This window comes from Chinchilla lanigera, unplaced genomic scaffold (genome assembly GCF_000276665.1).
Source record: "Chinchilla lanigera isolate Chin_1 unplaced genomic scaffold, ChiLan1.0 scaffold00041, whole genome shotgun sequence".
Lineage (NCBI taxonomy): Eukaryota > Metazoa > Chordata > Mammalia > Rodentia > Chinchillidae > Chinchilla > Chinchilla lanigera.
Window position 1 is genome coordinate 15,563,412 of NW_004955442.1, and position 14,759 is coordinate 15,578,170.

At 45.7% G+C, this 14,759-nt stretch overlaps 1 protein-coding gene across 3 annotated transcripts in view; it reads right to left on the minus strand.

Annotated features, from left to right (window-relative positions):
- Positions 1–133: 133 nt before the first annotated feature.
- Positions 134–14,759, minus strand: part of Cramp1l (Crm, cramped-like (Drosophila)) — a 61,619-nt gene continuing 46,993 nt past the window's right edge. For 2 of the 3 annotated variants that reach the window (XM_005391571.2, XM_005391572.2), the window contains exons 12-21: positions 13,549–13,727; positions 13,385–13,459; positions 10,842–10,923; positions 9,724–9,828; positions 9,340–9,518; positions 8,561–8,629; positions 7,821–8,052; positions 6,773–6,937; positions 5,911–6,056; positions 134–3,943 (exon numbers count right to left, since the gene is read on the minus strand). In XM_005391571.2, the coding sequence (XP_005391628.1) occupies positions 3,779–3,943; positions 5,911–6,056; positions 6,773–6,937; positions 7,821–8,052; positions 8,561–8,629; positions 9,340–9,518; positions 9,724–9,828; positions 10,842–10,923; positions 13,385–13,459; positions 13,549–13,727 (1,397 nt within the window). In that variant the 3' untranslated portion in view covers positions 134–3,778. The remainder of the gene's footprint in view (positions 3,944–5,910; positions 6,057–6,772; positions 6,938–7,820; positions 8,053–8,560; positions 8,630–9,339; positions 9,519–9,723; positions 9,829–10,841; positions 10,924–13,384; positions 13,460–13,548; positions 13,728–14,759) is intronic. The other variant, XM_013517674.1, reaches the window with a different exon arrangement.

Genomic DNA, 14,759 nt, shown 5'->3' on the forward strand with positions numbered 1-14,759 from the left:
CAGTCCCAGAACTAGCAGAGGCCCGAGCCACACCTGCCTAAATGGGGGCTCATGTAACACGTAACATGTAATCCACATTGCACCTCCGCTACACTTGGGCGCTCTGTCATTAAAAACAAGCACGAGACAATTGTTAAATCAAGTATTAGTATGTATTTATGCACAATAAAAACATTTACAAGTTGAACTGGAAATTTACACAGAAGTTTACCGGCTTTTATATTAAATAACCAAAACACCTTTTATTCCCAAAATTGGTAAAGAATAAATAATATAATTTACAATATGGTACAAAAAATAATCAGGAAGGACAGGCATTCTGCTTTTTACATACACTGTATATTTATAATCTATAAAACAAATTCACATCTCAAACAAGCCAGAAACCTTAGATGATATGGCTTAACGATTATTAAAGCAAACAGCACTGAGTTCTGCGGCCCACACCGCAGGCTACAACCAGGAATCCCATCTGACAGTGCAGGGGTGGGTTGGTGTAGTGCTTTCAAGACTGGACTGACCTCACAGGACCAACAAGTTACTGGGAGACTGGAAGAGTTCTGAAAGCTCAGAAAGGCGTACTGTGGGTTTCTTCCATTTTTTAAAAAAAAATTTTTTTTTTCTCCTTAAGAGAAAGTGCTGTATTGCCTCACAAATAAATCCAAGAGACCTCAATGTTTAAAAAGGAGATTTAACTGTTTCCCTCCTCACTTGTTTCCAGCTCCTGCAGGGTAAATTTGGACTTAATAGTGTAATTACAGATGCTAATAAGTTGAAAAGAACCTCTTCCAGCAGTGAGATCACCATACAGAATGAAGAAGAACAGGAGTCCAAAACTAAGACCTTGGAGGTGTAGAAAATCAGGCTTGACAGATTGGTGAGATGTCCCCAAGGATACCCACTCCTTGACCAGTACTCTACCCTACAGGATATGGAAAAATGAACTTCCAACATAACTCTGGGTCTTGAGGATGGGATGCTCATTACTCTGTATTAACATTAAGGAAGGCTAAACACCAACTTCTCTGACAGGAGAGATAATAGGTCTCAATCTTTAGAAAAGATGAATTCACAAAAAGATTCCAGAAACAGAGATTGGGGAAAGATTTTTCTAAGAAATTGATCTTGTCTCAATTATACGTGCTCAAATCCACAAAGGACATCAGTAGTTCACATTGGACTATTATCACAGCTCTGCTGGCATGGCAGAGGAGTTTAACCTGGAAAGCTTCTCCTACTGGGTCTTTTGAAAATTCCATCCTTTAACAGCTGCCTATTTTATAAATAAATATTCACTTAAGCTGGGAGAAAAAGACACCTACTGTTTTCTCTGCTACACATTACAGCATTTTCCCCTCAACATAGCAAGCAAATGACAATACCTGTCTGGCTGCTAGAGAAACTGCAAAACTCTCTGAAATCCATCAGAGTGACCACAGGACAGTTGGTTAGTTTACTTCCTTTCCTCACCTGCCTGCCACTAAGTGACAACAGCTGTAGCTGGCAGCTCCCAAGTTCAGTCTTCAGGGTGGGTGGTCCTGCCAAATAGCCTGTAAGAGCTGTTCCTGATCTCCAGTTTTGCTCTTTGTATAAAGATCATAGGATAATGGGTGCCTGATGGGCAGCAGCTTGGGAGTGGGACTGCCCACCATAGTGGACACTGGTCACAATCAAAACATCTTAGGCCCTAGACTGAAATTGTAAGGAAGCTAGCAGTGGCCCCAGCTCAGCTTGGCATCCTAACCTATGGCAGACCAGAGAGATGTGGTGATTTTCAGCTCAATGTGGTACTAACACCAGAAAGCTGACATTAGGCATAAAATATAAAATACTCTAGTTTAAACACAGCTATCTCCTAATAAAGTAGTGTCATGTTCCTGTTCTTATTCTTTCAGAGCTTAGGGACTGCGGAGTGTAAGGGAGTTGTAGCACTGACTTTCAAGGTTTGGAGGAGTAGCAGAGCATGATGGTACGTGCCTGTAATCCCAGCACTCTGGGAGGCTGATAGGAGGATCACAAATTCAAGCCCATCCTGGGCAACTTAGTGAGACTCTGTCTATGAAATGAAATGGCTGTGAAAATAGCTGAGTGAAGGCCCTGTGTTCAATCCCTAGTACTGCAAAAAAGGAGGAAAATAAAGATTTGGAAGAGAGAAGCACCAGGAGGAATGTGTGAGGCAAAAGAAGAAAGCTGCTTTCTAGAACTGTTGCTCTATTTCCTCTACTAATGCTTGTAGTCTAGACTGGGGGCAATGAGATGACAGGATGGAGAGGGTCCATACCAGTCACCTTTCCTCCTCCTTGTACACTGGCTCCCTTCTTCACTACAGATGGAGACAGAAGGCAGTGGGGTGGGGTCTGGGTTTAAGGGGGACCATGCAAGTAAGGGAAGGGAGAGTAGAGGAGGTGGAACAGAGGAGGTGGCAGGTTCAATGGGCTAGAAATGACAATTGTGACTGTGGGATAGTGAGTGAACAGGTGAGAGGGCACATGGACATCATCTGCCCACACCACTGCCACATGAGATATGACTGGTGATTTCTGCATTTAGACCTCCTGAGGCTGAGGAGAAAACAGAGCCCACATTGGGCCCTTCTAGGAAAAGAATGGATGCTGGACCATGGACCACCTTCAGTTATAACTGGCCACCAAGGGGTTCCAGGTGGGAGTCATCAGAATCCATCAATTGGTGAACTCTGACTACACCTGAACATCTGAATCCTCACTAAGTTCCTTGAGGTGTGGAGGCAAAGGCATGTGTGAGGGACTAATTGAATGTGTGAGGGATACCTTATGCCAACATCAGCAAAAGGAAGAAAGCTCTGAAGACAAAACCTTCCATACAGAGGCAGATCTGTCTCAGATGCCACGCAGTAACACATAAGAGGCTAAAGAAGGTATGAGGAAAGTCTTGTCTGTAGTCATATTACTGCTTTGGGTTGAGCCCAGTAGAGAGAAAAAAATGGATCACCTAGGATGAACCTGCATAGGGACCCAGGGAGGAAAACAGAGGATTCTGCTCTTCCTTGAGTATATCTCCTAATTCTTAAAAAAAAAAAAAAAATTTCAACAATCTTAGTAGGATCCTAGAAAATATCCATGCAACCTGCATGAGACATGATTTCCTTTCCCCTTCCTGTTATGTCAGTTAGAACAAAACTGCTGGGAAAAGCACTAAGCAAGAAGCAGTATTCTGGGGAGATGGCACTGATTATACTGCCCTGTGACCCTTCTCTGGGCCATGACCAGGGTATCAAACTGTTTACAATCTCAGGGTGTGGACACTGCCACACAGGAGCCCAGGCTATACCCACTGTCCCCCTCAACATTGTAAGATAATAGCCAAGTGGGACAAAAGCGTATCAGAAAACAACAGCCTGGAATCCCTCAGATTACAACTCCCAGGATGGAACAACTAGGACAGGGCGCACCCCTTCTCTCACCTGCTAGGGTGCTCAACACCACAGTGAAGGCAATGTAGGATAGCCAAGCAGACCCCAGGACAGATCCCAGGAGGACAAAGAATGGAGCAGTTCCTGATATTGGCCCTTCTCAGAGGTCATCCTGGCTCAGTTCACTATGGTCCCTGCTTGCTGGGATGGGGCTTTGGGATGGCTGTTCTTGGATGCTGCACCCTGGGGTCCAAAAACAGTCTTCTGGGGATTTTGGGCTTGCCTTCTTCCTCTAAAGAGAAGAGGATTTCATCTGCCACAGGTGAGGACAGCCAGCACACTAAGCCTTCTCTACAGCCTTCAGGGTACCCTCCCTACAAGGCACGGTCACTGTGAGAGGTCCCCAGCAGGAGGGCCGCCTCCACTACTATCAAACAGAGCCTCTCGGCGGCCAGGCTCGGTGATGGACAACTCTTGGGCCAGGTCATTGAACCGAGATATATAATCAATGCTGTTCTCATTCATCATGCATGCCAGCTGAGAATCCACCACCTGCAGAACAGAAAGAAAAAGGAAGACCAAATCAGCTAGTGGCTGGCTTGTTATGCCACTAGACTAGAGAGAACTGGCTACCAAGGTGGAAATGGCAGTGGAGAAACCCAGTGCTCAGTGGGAATTTTCACAAGTTTCTCTGTGATTTGAACATGCACTGTTTCTGCAAGTACTCATGAATTGCCCATTGGGAATTGGACAAGTCTGATGATTGGGCGCTGGCAGCCTTGAGATTTGGGGGCAACAGTCTATAGAGAAGCAAACAGTATACTATGAAAGTCAAAGCTCAATAAAGAGCCTGAAGGAAACAAAAGCAGAGTTGGCCACCGAATTGGGTCCAAAGAGGGCTCTCCATGGATCCAGAATCTGACAAGTGAGGGAATAAGTCCCTCACCCATAAGTGTTTCAGATCATTCTTGTAGGTAAGGAAGACTCTTGCAAACACTCTTAAAAACTCTTCCAGTGGTGTTTTTAAGTAGAAAGTTCTCAGGAAAACCATTTGCTAGACACTCACGGAATCCGCAGGTACATTTGTGTTTGTGTTACTTGCTATGACAGTGTTCTATGCAGCTCACTGTCATGATGTCACACGCATCATGTCAACCAGGAAGCTTGCTGACAATGCAAACTCTGACTCAGGGTCCTGCGATAGGGCTGAGTGTGTCCCTAACTCCAAGATGTTTCTGCAGGGCTCATCTTCAGAGGAGCTGAGGACTTAAAAAGAGTGTCCACACTAACATGGAAAGGGAAAGGCACTGGTTTCTTGTGGAATATCTCTGTGACAGGTGTTTTGTGAATGATAACTCTGTAGCTAAATACGTTTGAGAAATGGTATGTACTGTGTGAGGGAAAATCATTATGTTATGGTGTCTACATTTACAATGGCTGAAATTCTCAATTACATAATAGTTTGCTCAGAACTTGCCAATGCTTTCCTGTAAGTTTACTACTTCCAGATTCATAATAGGACATGAGAAGATAGGGAGCCCATGGGAAAGAGCTGTCTGTGGTTGACTCAAGATTTCCCTTAAGTGCCTGACTATAGAACCTTGCAGAATACCTACCAAGGCCTTGAAATCCTGGGGAACAGTTTGGGAAATGTTGTTCCAGGAATTTGACAACAGGCCTAAATCGAACCAAGTAGCATTCTAGATTTAGGATCCTCCCCCATCTTATTATGTGCTTTGCTCAAGTCTCTCTATGGCAACTAAGGTTCTGTTCCTTAAAACACAGTTAAATGCATCTGTCTTGACTTCACCCACCAGCAATGCCCCTGCAGAGCACAGTGGCCAGAGATGCACACAAACAATATGAGGGACATGTGAGTGGCTGCAAGAGCAGCTAGCCTAGCTGAGAACAAGAGGAACAAAGCTCTGGCCCCCAAAATCTTGCCTTTATATCAAGCACCTGCCATAATGTGATTCCTACTACCACGATCTGAATGTGGGAGAGGCTCCAGTGGAAACTGGATAGGGCCCTTCTGCAAAACTTGTCTTAAGCTCCACTGGGCCATGGCTGTGCTACAGAACCATGAACATGCTACTTGAAGGTTTCCTGTTGCCAGGATGGGGGGATGGTGATGACACAATCTTTTACAATTACTCCTTCCTCTTCCGCAACAGCACTGAACCTCACACATCAGCAAACTAAGGCAGCATGAGGTCACAGAGCTGAAGGGCAAGATGTGATTTAACTCAGTTCCACTTTTCTTCAGAGACCCCACTTCCCACCTTGGACTTCCCAGGACTTCCCAGACTCTGATGCCTTTAGGGCCAGCTGTTTACTTAAGGTCTACTACTGACTTCACAGTTGGCAGATCTTAAGAGGTCAGAGACCCAGACTTGTACATGCTTTCTCCTGATGTCACCTCTTGGCAAATAGTTCTTATTACTCACAGATCTCAGGAAGAACCAGGCACTCTGGGACAGAATGGGCCTTTAAGTTCAGGGGCAAAGTAGTATACATACCTCTGCAACATCAGCCAAGGATCTGGACACAAAAGAGTCCCGTGAATTTCCATCCAACAAGCTGGGGCCAAGCAATGAAGTGCCACTGTTAGATCCAATGGGAGTTGGGAGCATCTTTCGGCTCTTCTCTGGAGAGATGAAGCTGGCTGCAGAGAATGTCAAAGACAATACCCTGAGTTCACTAAAGGATCTGAGGGCTGGAGGCCCCCTCCAGGCCTCTACCCTCATGCTTGCCTGAAGGGATCTGATGACACCATCATACTGTGACTGACTTTTCCCATATGATCTGTCTATCTATCATCTTAAAGGGACCCCAAAGTGGTGCACTGTCTGGTTGCTACCCCTGCCACACAAAAAAATGTAATTCTCTGTGCCACTTCCTCACTGACAGACGATAAAGCTGTTTCCAACTTTTCATGATTTGCATGTGACTTTGCTCATGTCTGCACTGCTTTATTTGACCAAAGGAACCATTCATGGTGGGCTGGCTCCCTCTCACATCCCAGACTCAGAATCCCAGGCCCTCCTAGCTCATGAGATACAAGCTCCACAATTGCAGCTGACCAAGTTCATTGTGTATACAGTATGCCCTTCTCTGGGGCTGCTGTCCTATAACCATCTCTAAATATTCACCATTCTATAAAATTTCAGATGTGTAAATAGGACTGCTTCTACGCAGGCAATAGTAGCTGTGTGACTTTTTTGGCGTGTCCCTTCCCTCACACTCACACCTGGTACTACAGAAGCAAATGGGTGGGGAAAGCAGGCACATCATCTTACGTTCTCCCATGTATGGCTGAGAATGTGACAAATGGTGCTGCAATATCCATTTCAGAATATCTTAGTGACTACAGAAACTCACCAAACAAGCTGCTAAGTGAGGAGTCCGTGGAGTCACTGGGGTACCACTGGGGGTCGTGGGTGGGAGAGGCAATCCAGTTGGGCTGGGGACTGCTGGACGGGGAGGGAAGGCTCTTGGAACTGTCGCTGCCATTGAGCTTTGCTGGAGAAAGAGGGACTCCTTCACCTGCCAACCAAAACCCTGGGTCAGAGATACTCTCCAGGCTGGGTGTGGTGGCACACCCTTATAATCTCAGCACTCAGGAGGCTGAAGCAAGAGAATGCTGTGCATTTGAGACCAGTCTGGGATACAATGTGAGTTCAAGGACAGCCTGAACTGCATAGTGAAACTGTCTCAAAATGACAAAAACAAAAAGATACTTCCCCAATCCACAAGGAGGAGGCAGTGGTGGAGGTGCTGTGTACTGCTAACCAGGGCTCATTGGGCCCCAATTTCATCCTGGTATGGTCTACAGACAAGGACAAAAGGGCTTGCAGGATGGCTTTGTGCCATAGGAAAGACATGATGCAGAATACAGCAGTGACAGCATGGTCCATGGATGGAGCCAGGCCTTGTGCCCAGACCTCCATGCTGAGCATCTCCATAGCACCATGAGAGGGTATACACTGTTCCAAATCACCTGCCCAGAAACTTAGGCTCATGGTGGCCTGAACAAGAGCATGTGCTGATCACTGCAAACTTACATGTCTAAACTAATGGCCTGACTCACATTAGTGAGCAACAGCCATACTGTGTTACAAGGTACACCACACAGGGTGAGTGGGTGCAAGACCTTAACAGCTACAAAGTGGGTTACTTGCTGAGCACTGTAAAACCCACACAGGCTGTCTTGTCACACTTGCAATCAGCCAGGAAGGCATGCCTACTGATCCTTGGGCTACAGAGCACTGGCAGATAGTCAATGCTCAAAAACAAGAGATAAACTGGAATATTCCCAGTACATTTAGCAAATATTCAGCAGGTCAGGACCCCTAAGAGCATGTCTGATCATCATGTTCTTGGGGGGAACCTGGTACAAGAAAGGGTAAGCAAGACCTCTTGGTCTTACCAAACTGGCCAGAACTAATTGCAATCTCGATGATGGAGTCGCTGATCTGTGTTGCAGGCTCTCCCTGTGAGAGCACATCCTCAGGTGGACCAGGTAGAGAGATGTCCAGCAGTGCAGAAACATTAGGTGGGGAGAGCCGGGTGCTGGAGCCCTCTGATGAGGATAAAGGTGTGCAGAGACCGTTCTGGAGAGGAGTTTTGGGCAGCTCAGACAAAGAGAGAACAGATGAACCCTGCCAGGAAACAGGTATTGTTTAGATACAAGTGGCCACTCAGAACCCAAAATAGCATTCATAGCCTCAGCCTCACAGCTTAGCCTTAGAGCCTCACAGCTTGGTGGCTGCAATGGGTACAAAGGTCTCCTCATCTTTTCAAGTGAGGATGTAATCAGGGAATCTATTCCCAAAACTACTTGCAACTGCAGAGTCAGAAAGCCAGGCCAGAGTACACTGGGACTGCTTCCACTGCTACTAGTGATTCAACTGGAGAAACCAGGCAGAGAGCAAATACTGGCGAGCCACCAGCTGATGGCCTCTTTTATCCTGGCCCAGAACTAGTTTTTCAGAACAGGGTCTGAATGAAGGAAGTGAGAGCTGGAAAACAGCTGAATCCATTCATTCACCAGGACACATATAATGTTGAAAGAAAGAACTGAACTCATCAGCACCAAGGTCTGTCTGTAAGCAGGGAGGGTAAGGACTCAGCACTAGAGGGGTCTTACAATCCAAAATCTCACTCTACCTGGAAACTGTCTGCCACTGGCTCCTGCTCCGGCCTTGGGGGAACATTGATGAATGCGTCGCCTGTACCCTGCAAAAACACCAAGAAGACCAGTGAGCAGCCCACATGTGATGTGCCAGAACTGTGCCCAAGTGCTCACCTAACTGAGCTCCAGAGAAAGAGCTGTTCAGTCACCCTACCTTCCCACCAGTCAGAGGTATAGGCAACAGATCATGCTCTCAGCTGAAAAAGCTGTGGACTCACTTTCACTTGAAAATTTTGTTGTTTCAAAGACAGAAATCAAGTCCAATTAAGAAGCCAGTTTTATAATTTCAGACATACAGGGCTCCCTGGTACCCTATGGGGCCAACTCACCCACCCTTCCTACGCAGTTATCAAACAGGCTAAGAAACCGGAGCACTTGGAGAATCATGAAGGAAAGGTGGTTAGGGCCATGAGCAAATTCTCCACCCAGATGCATGAAGTGGTCAGTGAACCCTAAGCAGGGAGCCATGGACTGAACTGCTGGCTAACATGGCTGTGGTTCAGAGCATTATTGTCACATGTGTCTTCACTCCTGGATTCTCCAATGTCACACAGCAAACCTGTCCTTTCACCTCTTTTGCTCTGTATACCACAGCACTCATTTGGACCTTGGCTTCTCTGACTCAGTGGCTCCTCTAACCCATCAGCCTAACCCTTCTATAGGCAGAGCTAGATCTAGCATACCAGCTCCTTGGCCTGGCTCCCACTTCAAAAGCTGGTGGTACACCAAACAGCCCCCTTTTGAACACACTCACCCCCATGGTAGGGACAGGGTCTCCATTCTGGTGGGATCCAGTGGAGTCCTGACTTGAGACGGTAGCTGTCACCTCATCTGAGGACAGTGGAGAGATGCCAGATAAGCTCTCAGTCTCCAAGACTGGTAAGGGGCTTCCAGGGATAATGCCAGCACTTTGAGCTGCTAGGTCAATTGCACCTGGCAATAGAAGCAACATTTCAGACCTCTGCTCCATGACACCTCAGGATATATGTAGAGAAAGCCCAGGAGAGCTTCCCCTTCACTCCTGTCAATGCAAGAGCTAGTAGATTTGATGTTCTCTTTAAAAGTTAACGAGACATTACAGTTTAGAGAAAAACAAAATGCTACACAATAGCTTTCACCATGAAGTTTATAGACTCACTGGCCAGGTGACTTGTGGCCTGGGATGGAAGGACCTTGGGAACGATTGGCCGAGACAGGGCTGCTTTGGTCAGAGAAGACTGGATGGGCCGGAACGAGCCTCTCCCTGTGAGGGAAATACAAAGTTAATCAACTTGGCCTGCCTATGCCGTTAGAGCACACAATGGAGCTGCAGAAGGTTTTTTTCATAGATATAGCTGGGATCAGGGAGGCCACACAACTTTCCAAATATTTGCTAACTTGGGGAGTCAGAGATCACCCAGGTATCCAACAGGAAGTGCAGGTCTGGAACCTGCCTTGGTGGTACCACTGTGCCTCCCAGGAGCTGTTGAAAGTCTACAGTGACCACTGTCATCTGAGAATGGCCCTTTGTGACAAGCCCCTGCAATGAAGTGCAGGTTCCTTAGAGCCAATCAGTGCATCCCGACCTTGGACTAAGACTCTGCCACTGCAATTTGTTTTTATATTGTCTTCTCAGTTGAAAAGTAAGCATGAGAGCTAGGTGCAGGGGAACACACCTACTGTAATCCTAGCACTCAGGAGGTTGAAATAGGAGGATTGCTGCAAGTTCAAGGCCAGCCTAGGCTACATAGGGAGTTCAAGGCCAGTCTGAACTGCACAGTGAGACTTTGTTTCAAAAAAAAAAAAGCATGAGAGAAAGCAATCAATAGCAGATTAGAATCAGGAAGACAGTTTAAAAAAAAGATAGATCACATAGGACATGTTCCACTTACATGCTCACTGTGTAAGATGCACTTGAAAGTACAAGGGCCCTGGTTAATCTACATACCCCAAGAACATATCTACTCCATAAAACATCTGACATATCTCTGCACAAAGAAGACAGATGGCACATGCTTTGCTGAACAGAACAATTCACAAACAGGGTCTGCTGAGACCACATCTAGAAATGTGCCCTGCAACCCACCTGTCAGAGTCCTCTGCCCTGGCTCAGCTGCAGCCAGCCAAAGCACAGAGGCACATGGTATTTGCTTGTAGACTGCAAGCAGGAATGCTAGGAATAATGCTCAAGAAGCCAACACCCACTGTCCCAAGGTGAGGCCATGGTCAGGAAAGGAGTGGGGAGGAGAGCTCGCCCAGAGAAGCCCAGGCCCTTACCAGCTATGGGAGAGTTAGACAGGATGGAGAAGGAACACACATTGTGGGACTGGTTTTCAGATGGTCTAGGGAGCAGTGTTCTCTGTGAAAAAAAAACAAACAAATAATCAAGGTGATGAGAAAATTCTAATGCTAAAAAAGATCTCTCTAGAAACTAGTTTTATTCTAAGTAAAAGGCAGCCACGTATAAGTGGGCAAGGAGCTTGCTTTAGATTTGAAGACGTAAGAATACCTAGGGTAGTTGGAGGCTGTTAGGTCTTGTGGGCTCCAAATCTGGAATACTGGATTCTCTCTGAAACCCAGGGAATTAGACTTTTCCTAAGGAAAACTGGAGGAATGTCAAAGTGATCCCACTGAATCCAAAATGTTCTGGATTTAGCTGGAGCAAAACTAGGTATACACATCTGTTTAAGGGTGTCCTGGTCTTCCTTACTGGGATGAAGAAAACAAGGTGACTGCTTTTGACAAGAGATGCTCTTTCCCAAGGGTCCCACATATGAACAATGACATCAGAGGGTGCTCTGTGTGCCTTGTAATAAAACATTCACAAAAAAATACCTGCCAACCCAGAGACAATATAAGGCGCTTGAGTTTGGAGCACAGTTGCTCATGTATGAGGGACTGAAAGTACATTCAGAACAGAGACCCTCCCCGCAGCACTGCAGCACTGGTGACAGCACAGATCAGAGGGCAGATCTTGTTGAAAATACCATTGGGAAGGATCCATTAACAACTCTGTATGCTCTTTGTCTGCCTTGCTCCGAAGTCTGAGGCATGGATCAGTAAACTTTTTCTACAAAGAGCCAGGCAGGAAGTATTATAGTCTTTGGGGCCATATTTGACCCAACCACAGAAAAGCAGCCATAGGCAATACAGAAAGGAATGAACATGGCTGTTATTTATAAAAATATTAAAAGGAAAAGACCATATACCACATGATCCCATGTTAGGAAATAGTCAGAACAGGCAAATCTATAGAGATAGAAAACAGGCTGGGTGTATTGGTACATATCCGTGATTGTAGCAGTTGGGAGGCGAAGGAAAGAGGATCACTGTGATTTTGAGGCCAGCTTGGGCTACACAATGAGTTCAAAATCAGCTTGGACTACACAGTGAGACCCTGTCTCAAAAAAACAAAAAAAACTCAAAATGTAATAAACCTGAAAATAAATTAGGGGCTGTCCAACACTGGAGGGAAGGTAGTGACAGTCTACAGGTACATGGTTTATTTTGGATAATCAACATATTCTGGGAGTAGTGATGGTTCTACCTGCCCTAAATGTTATAAGCCATCAAACTGTACACTTTAAATGGGTACACTTTTTGGTATGTTAACTATACATCATGAAACTATTTTAAATAAATAATAAAAAGAACAGTTAGGCTGGATTTCCCATGGGAAATAGTTTTGGATCCTTGACTCAAGAGTTACATAGATCAGCACTTGGGAGGCTGAGGAAGGAGGATCACCACGAGTTCAAGGTCAGCCTGGGCTACATAGCAAGAGTCTGTCTCTTAAAAAAAAAAAAAAAAGAAAGTTACATAGATCATGTCCAGTCAACAATGGTTTTCTCACATCCAGGGCACAGAATTAAATAAACTATAGTTAAATGAACTAAGCCAGCCTCCACAAAAATTACCTGGAATGCATCTTTTCTTACTAAGACCTTGCATTCAACTCTCATTTTTACATAAACTAATCTCAAGAGAAAAACACTTCAGAGTCTAATAAAAAGCAAACCTGTCCATTAATGCTCCCTCCAAAATATACATTTATAAATTTCTCTCTTTTTTTTTCAGTACTGGAGAACAAATCCAGGGCATCATGCCAAATGCTCTACGACTGAGCTACATCTCTAGCCCACATTCATAGATTTCTAAGGCCATAATTATTTTAGACTTGCACTCTCACTTCCATTACTTTTCCCTTGAAATGACACTGTCCTCCTTGTCAGGTTCTCTGATGCTGTGTCTCTCCTGGAGCTGTACACAGAATGTGTAGGTCTCCCCCAGCACTCATTATATAGAACCCAGGCCTTTGCTGACCCAAACTCTGGCCAGCAGCTTCCACTGACTAAATGTGCATCAACACATGTTTTTCTTTTTTTGAGACAGGGTCTCACTGTACAGTTCAGGCTGGTCTCAATATCACTGTGTAGCTCCGGTTGGCTTTGAACTATCTGCAATCAATCTGCCTCAGTTTCCCCAATGCTAGGATTACAGGCATGTGCTACCAGGCCTGGCCCCTCAACATATGTTCTGACAGTCCTCCAAGAGACTGCGGCCTGGACATTCTTGGGACCTGGATGCTCAGAAATGTCTTTTCTGCAAACAATTTTCAATACTGACTACCTTTTATTTAGAGGTACCATTAAGCTTACTGCTGTTACTTTTATTTTCCTATTCATAAAAAGAAAGAAAAGGCCAGGAGTATCCCTACTTTATACTCTAAAAACCTGAGACACAGAAGACCAATGTGCCATGGCCAGATTGACCAGAGAGGGAGCCAAGCAATTAATGGAATTTGAGCAAAGATCCCTCACCTGGACCACCAATGGCTTCCGCAGATGCCGGTTCCGCAGTTTTCTGGGCTTTGGCAAGAAGAAGTCTGACTGCATCTGCAAGGGAAACAGCATGTGAGCCCTAAGGACTCATCTTGCAAAGTCTGGCAATCTGACCTGGCATACAAATATGGCCTGGCACTCACACTAATTGAGTTCAGGTGCTGCCGGAAAGTCAGCTCAGCTTCTTTACTGGGTGAGAAGAGTTTTCCATGTCGGCTGTTTGGAGGCAAAGTTGTAGGGACGGCAAAGAGGCCACCATCTGAATCACTGCTTCCTGTGCTGGAGGGGCCAGCCACCAAGAGCCTTGGGGGATTTCTTAAACCTGAAAAAGCAGAAAGGAAAGTCAGACAGAAACACTTACCCACAGCATGTCCAGGGTGAAGGGAATTCTGCTGAGAAGAAACTCAGGAAGAAATCCCCTGGACAGCTCTTCAGCGAAGCTATCTTATTCCTCCCACACACTGCCTTTTTTTCTCGCTTAATGGAATTCCTTTCCTCACCGAGGAAACTACTGGCTTGCTGGAGAGGATAAGCACATCACCACTGTTCCATGCTCAGTGCCCATCACTAAACTTTCCAGAGCAAGGAAGGCCTGGAAATACCATGCAGAACCAAAGCCACTAGACACTAGCAAAGGGCTAGAGAGCAATATCGGCTATGCAGCCACTCACCACACATTCACAGGTGAGCACAGCCATGTGCCAACATGATTATACACCCAAGGCAGGCAGTGGGCCAGACTTGGGCCACACCCTGTCAATTGCTGACTCTGGTCTAAATCTCTAATTTTATGGAAAATGAACCCAGAGATAAAAAGACAGAAAACATTTCACAGTTACTTTTTTGGGTCGGTACTGCTGCAAAAAGCATCCTCAGAGTTCACAGCTAGGTGGGGTACTCTGAACTGACATGCAAAGTTTGTAGGCCAGGGACTCCAAGCATCCGTACAGACTGCCAGAACTACAGGCTCCTTAGTATATAAGCATCCTCCATCAGCAAAAGGAAATTAAAGACAACATAGAAATAGGAAATTTAACAATAGAACACGAGGCGGGAGGATTGCTATGAGTTGGAGGCCAGTTACACAGTGAGACCCTGACTCCGCCCAAAAAAAGAGAGAACAGGAGGCAGCAGAGGCCAGAAGAGATATCAGCTGGTTCCCATCAGCGAATACATCTTTGTCTGTAGGACCCAGTGTCTCACGTTTGCTACTGTCTTCTGCAGCAGCCCCAGGAAAAAAACAGGAGAAAGGGAAAGGGAAAACAGAAAACAAGTCATTACAGGAGGATGTAACCCTAACTCAGCAGCAGTCTAGATCCCCTCAAAGGCCACCAAGAAGGACCCTAAAGCAAAC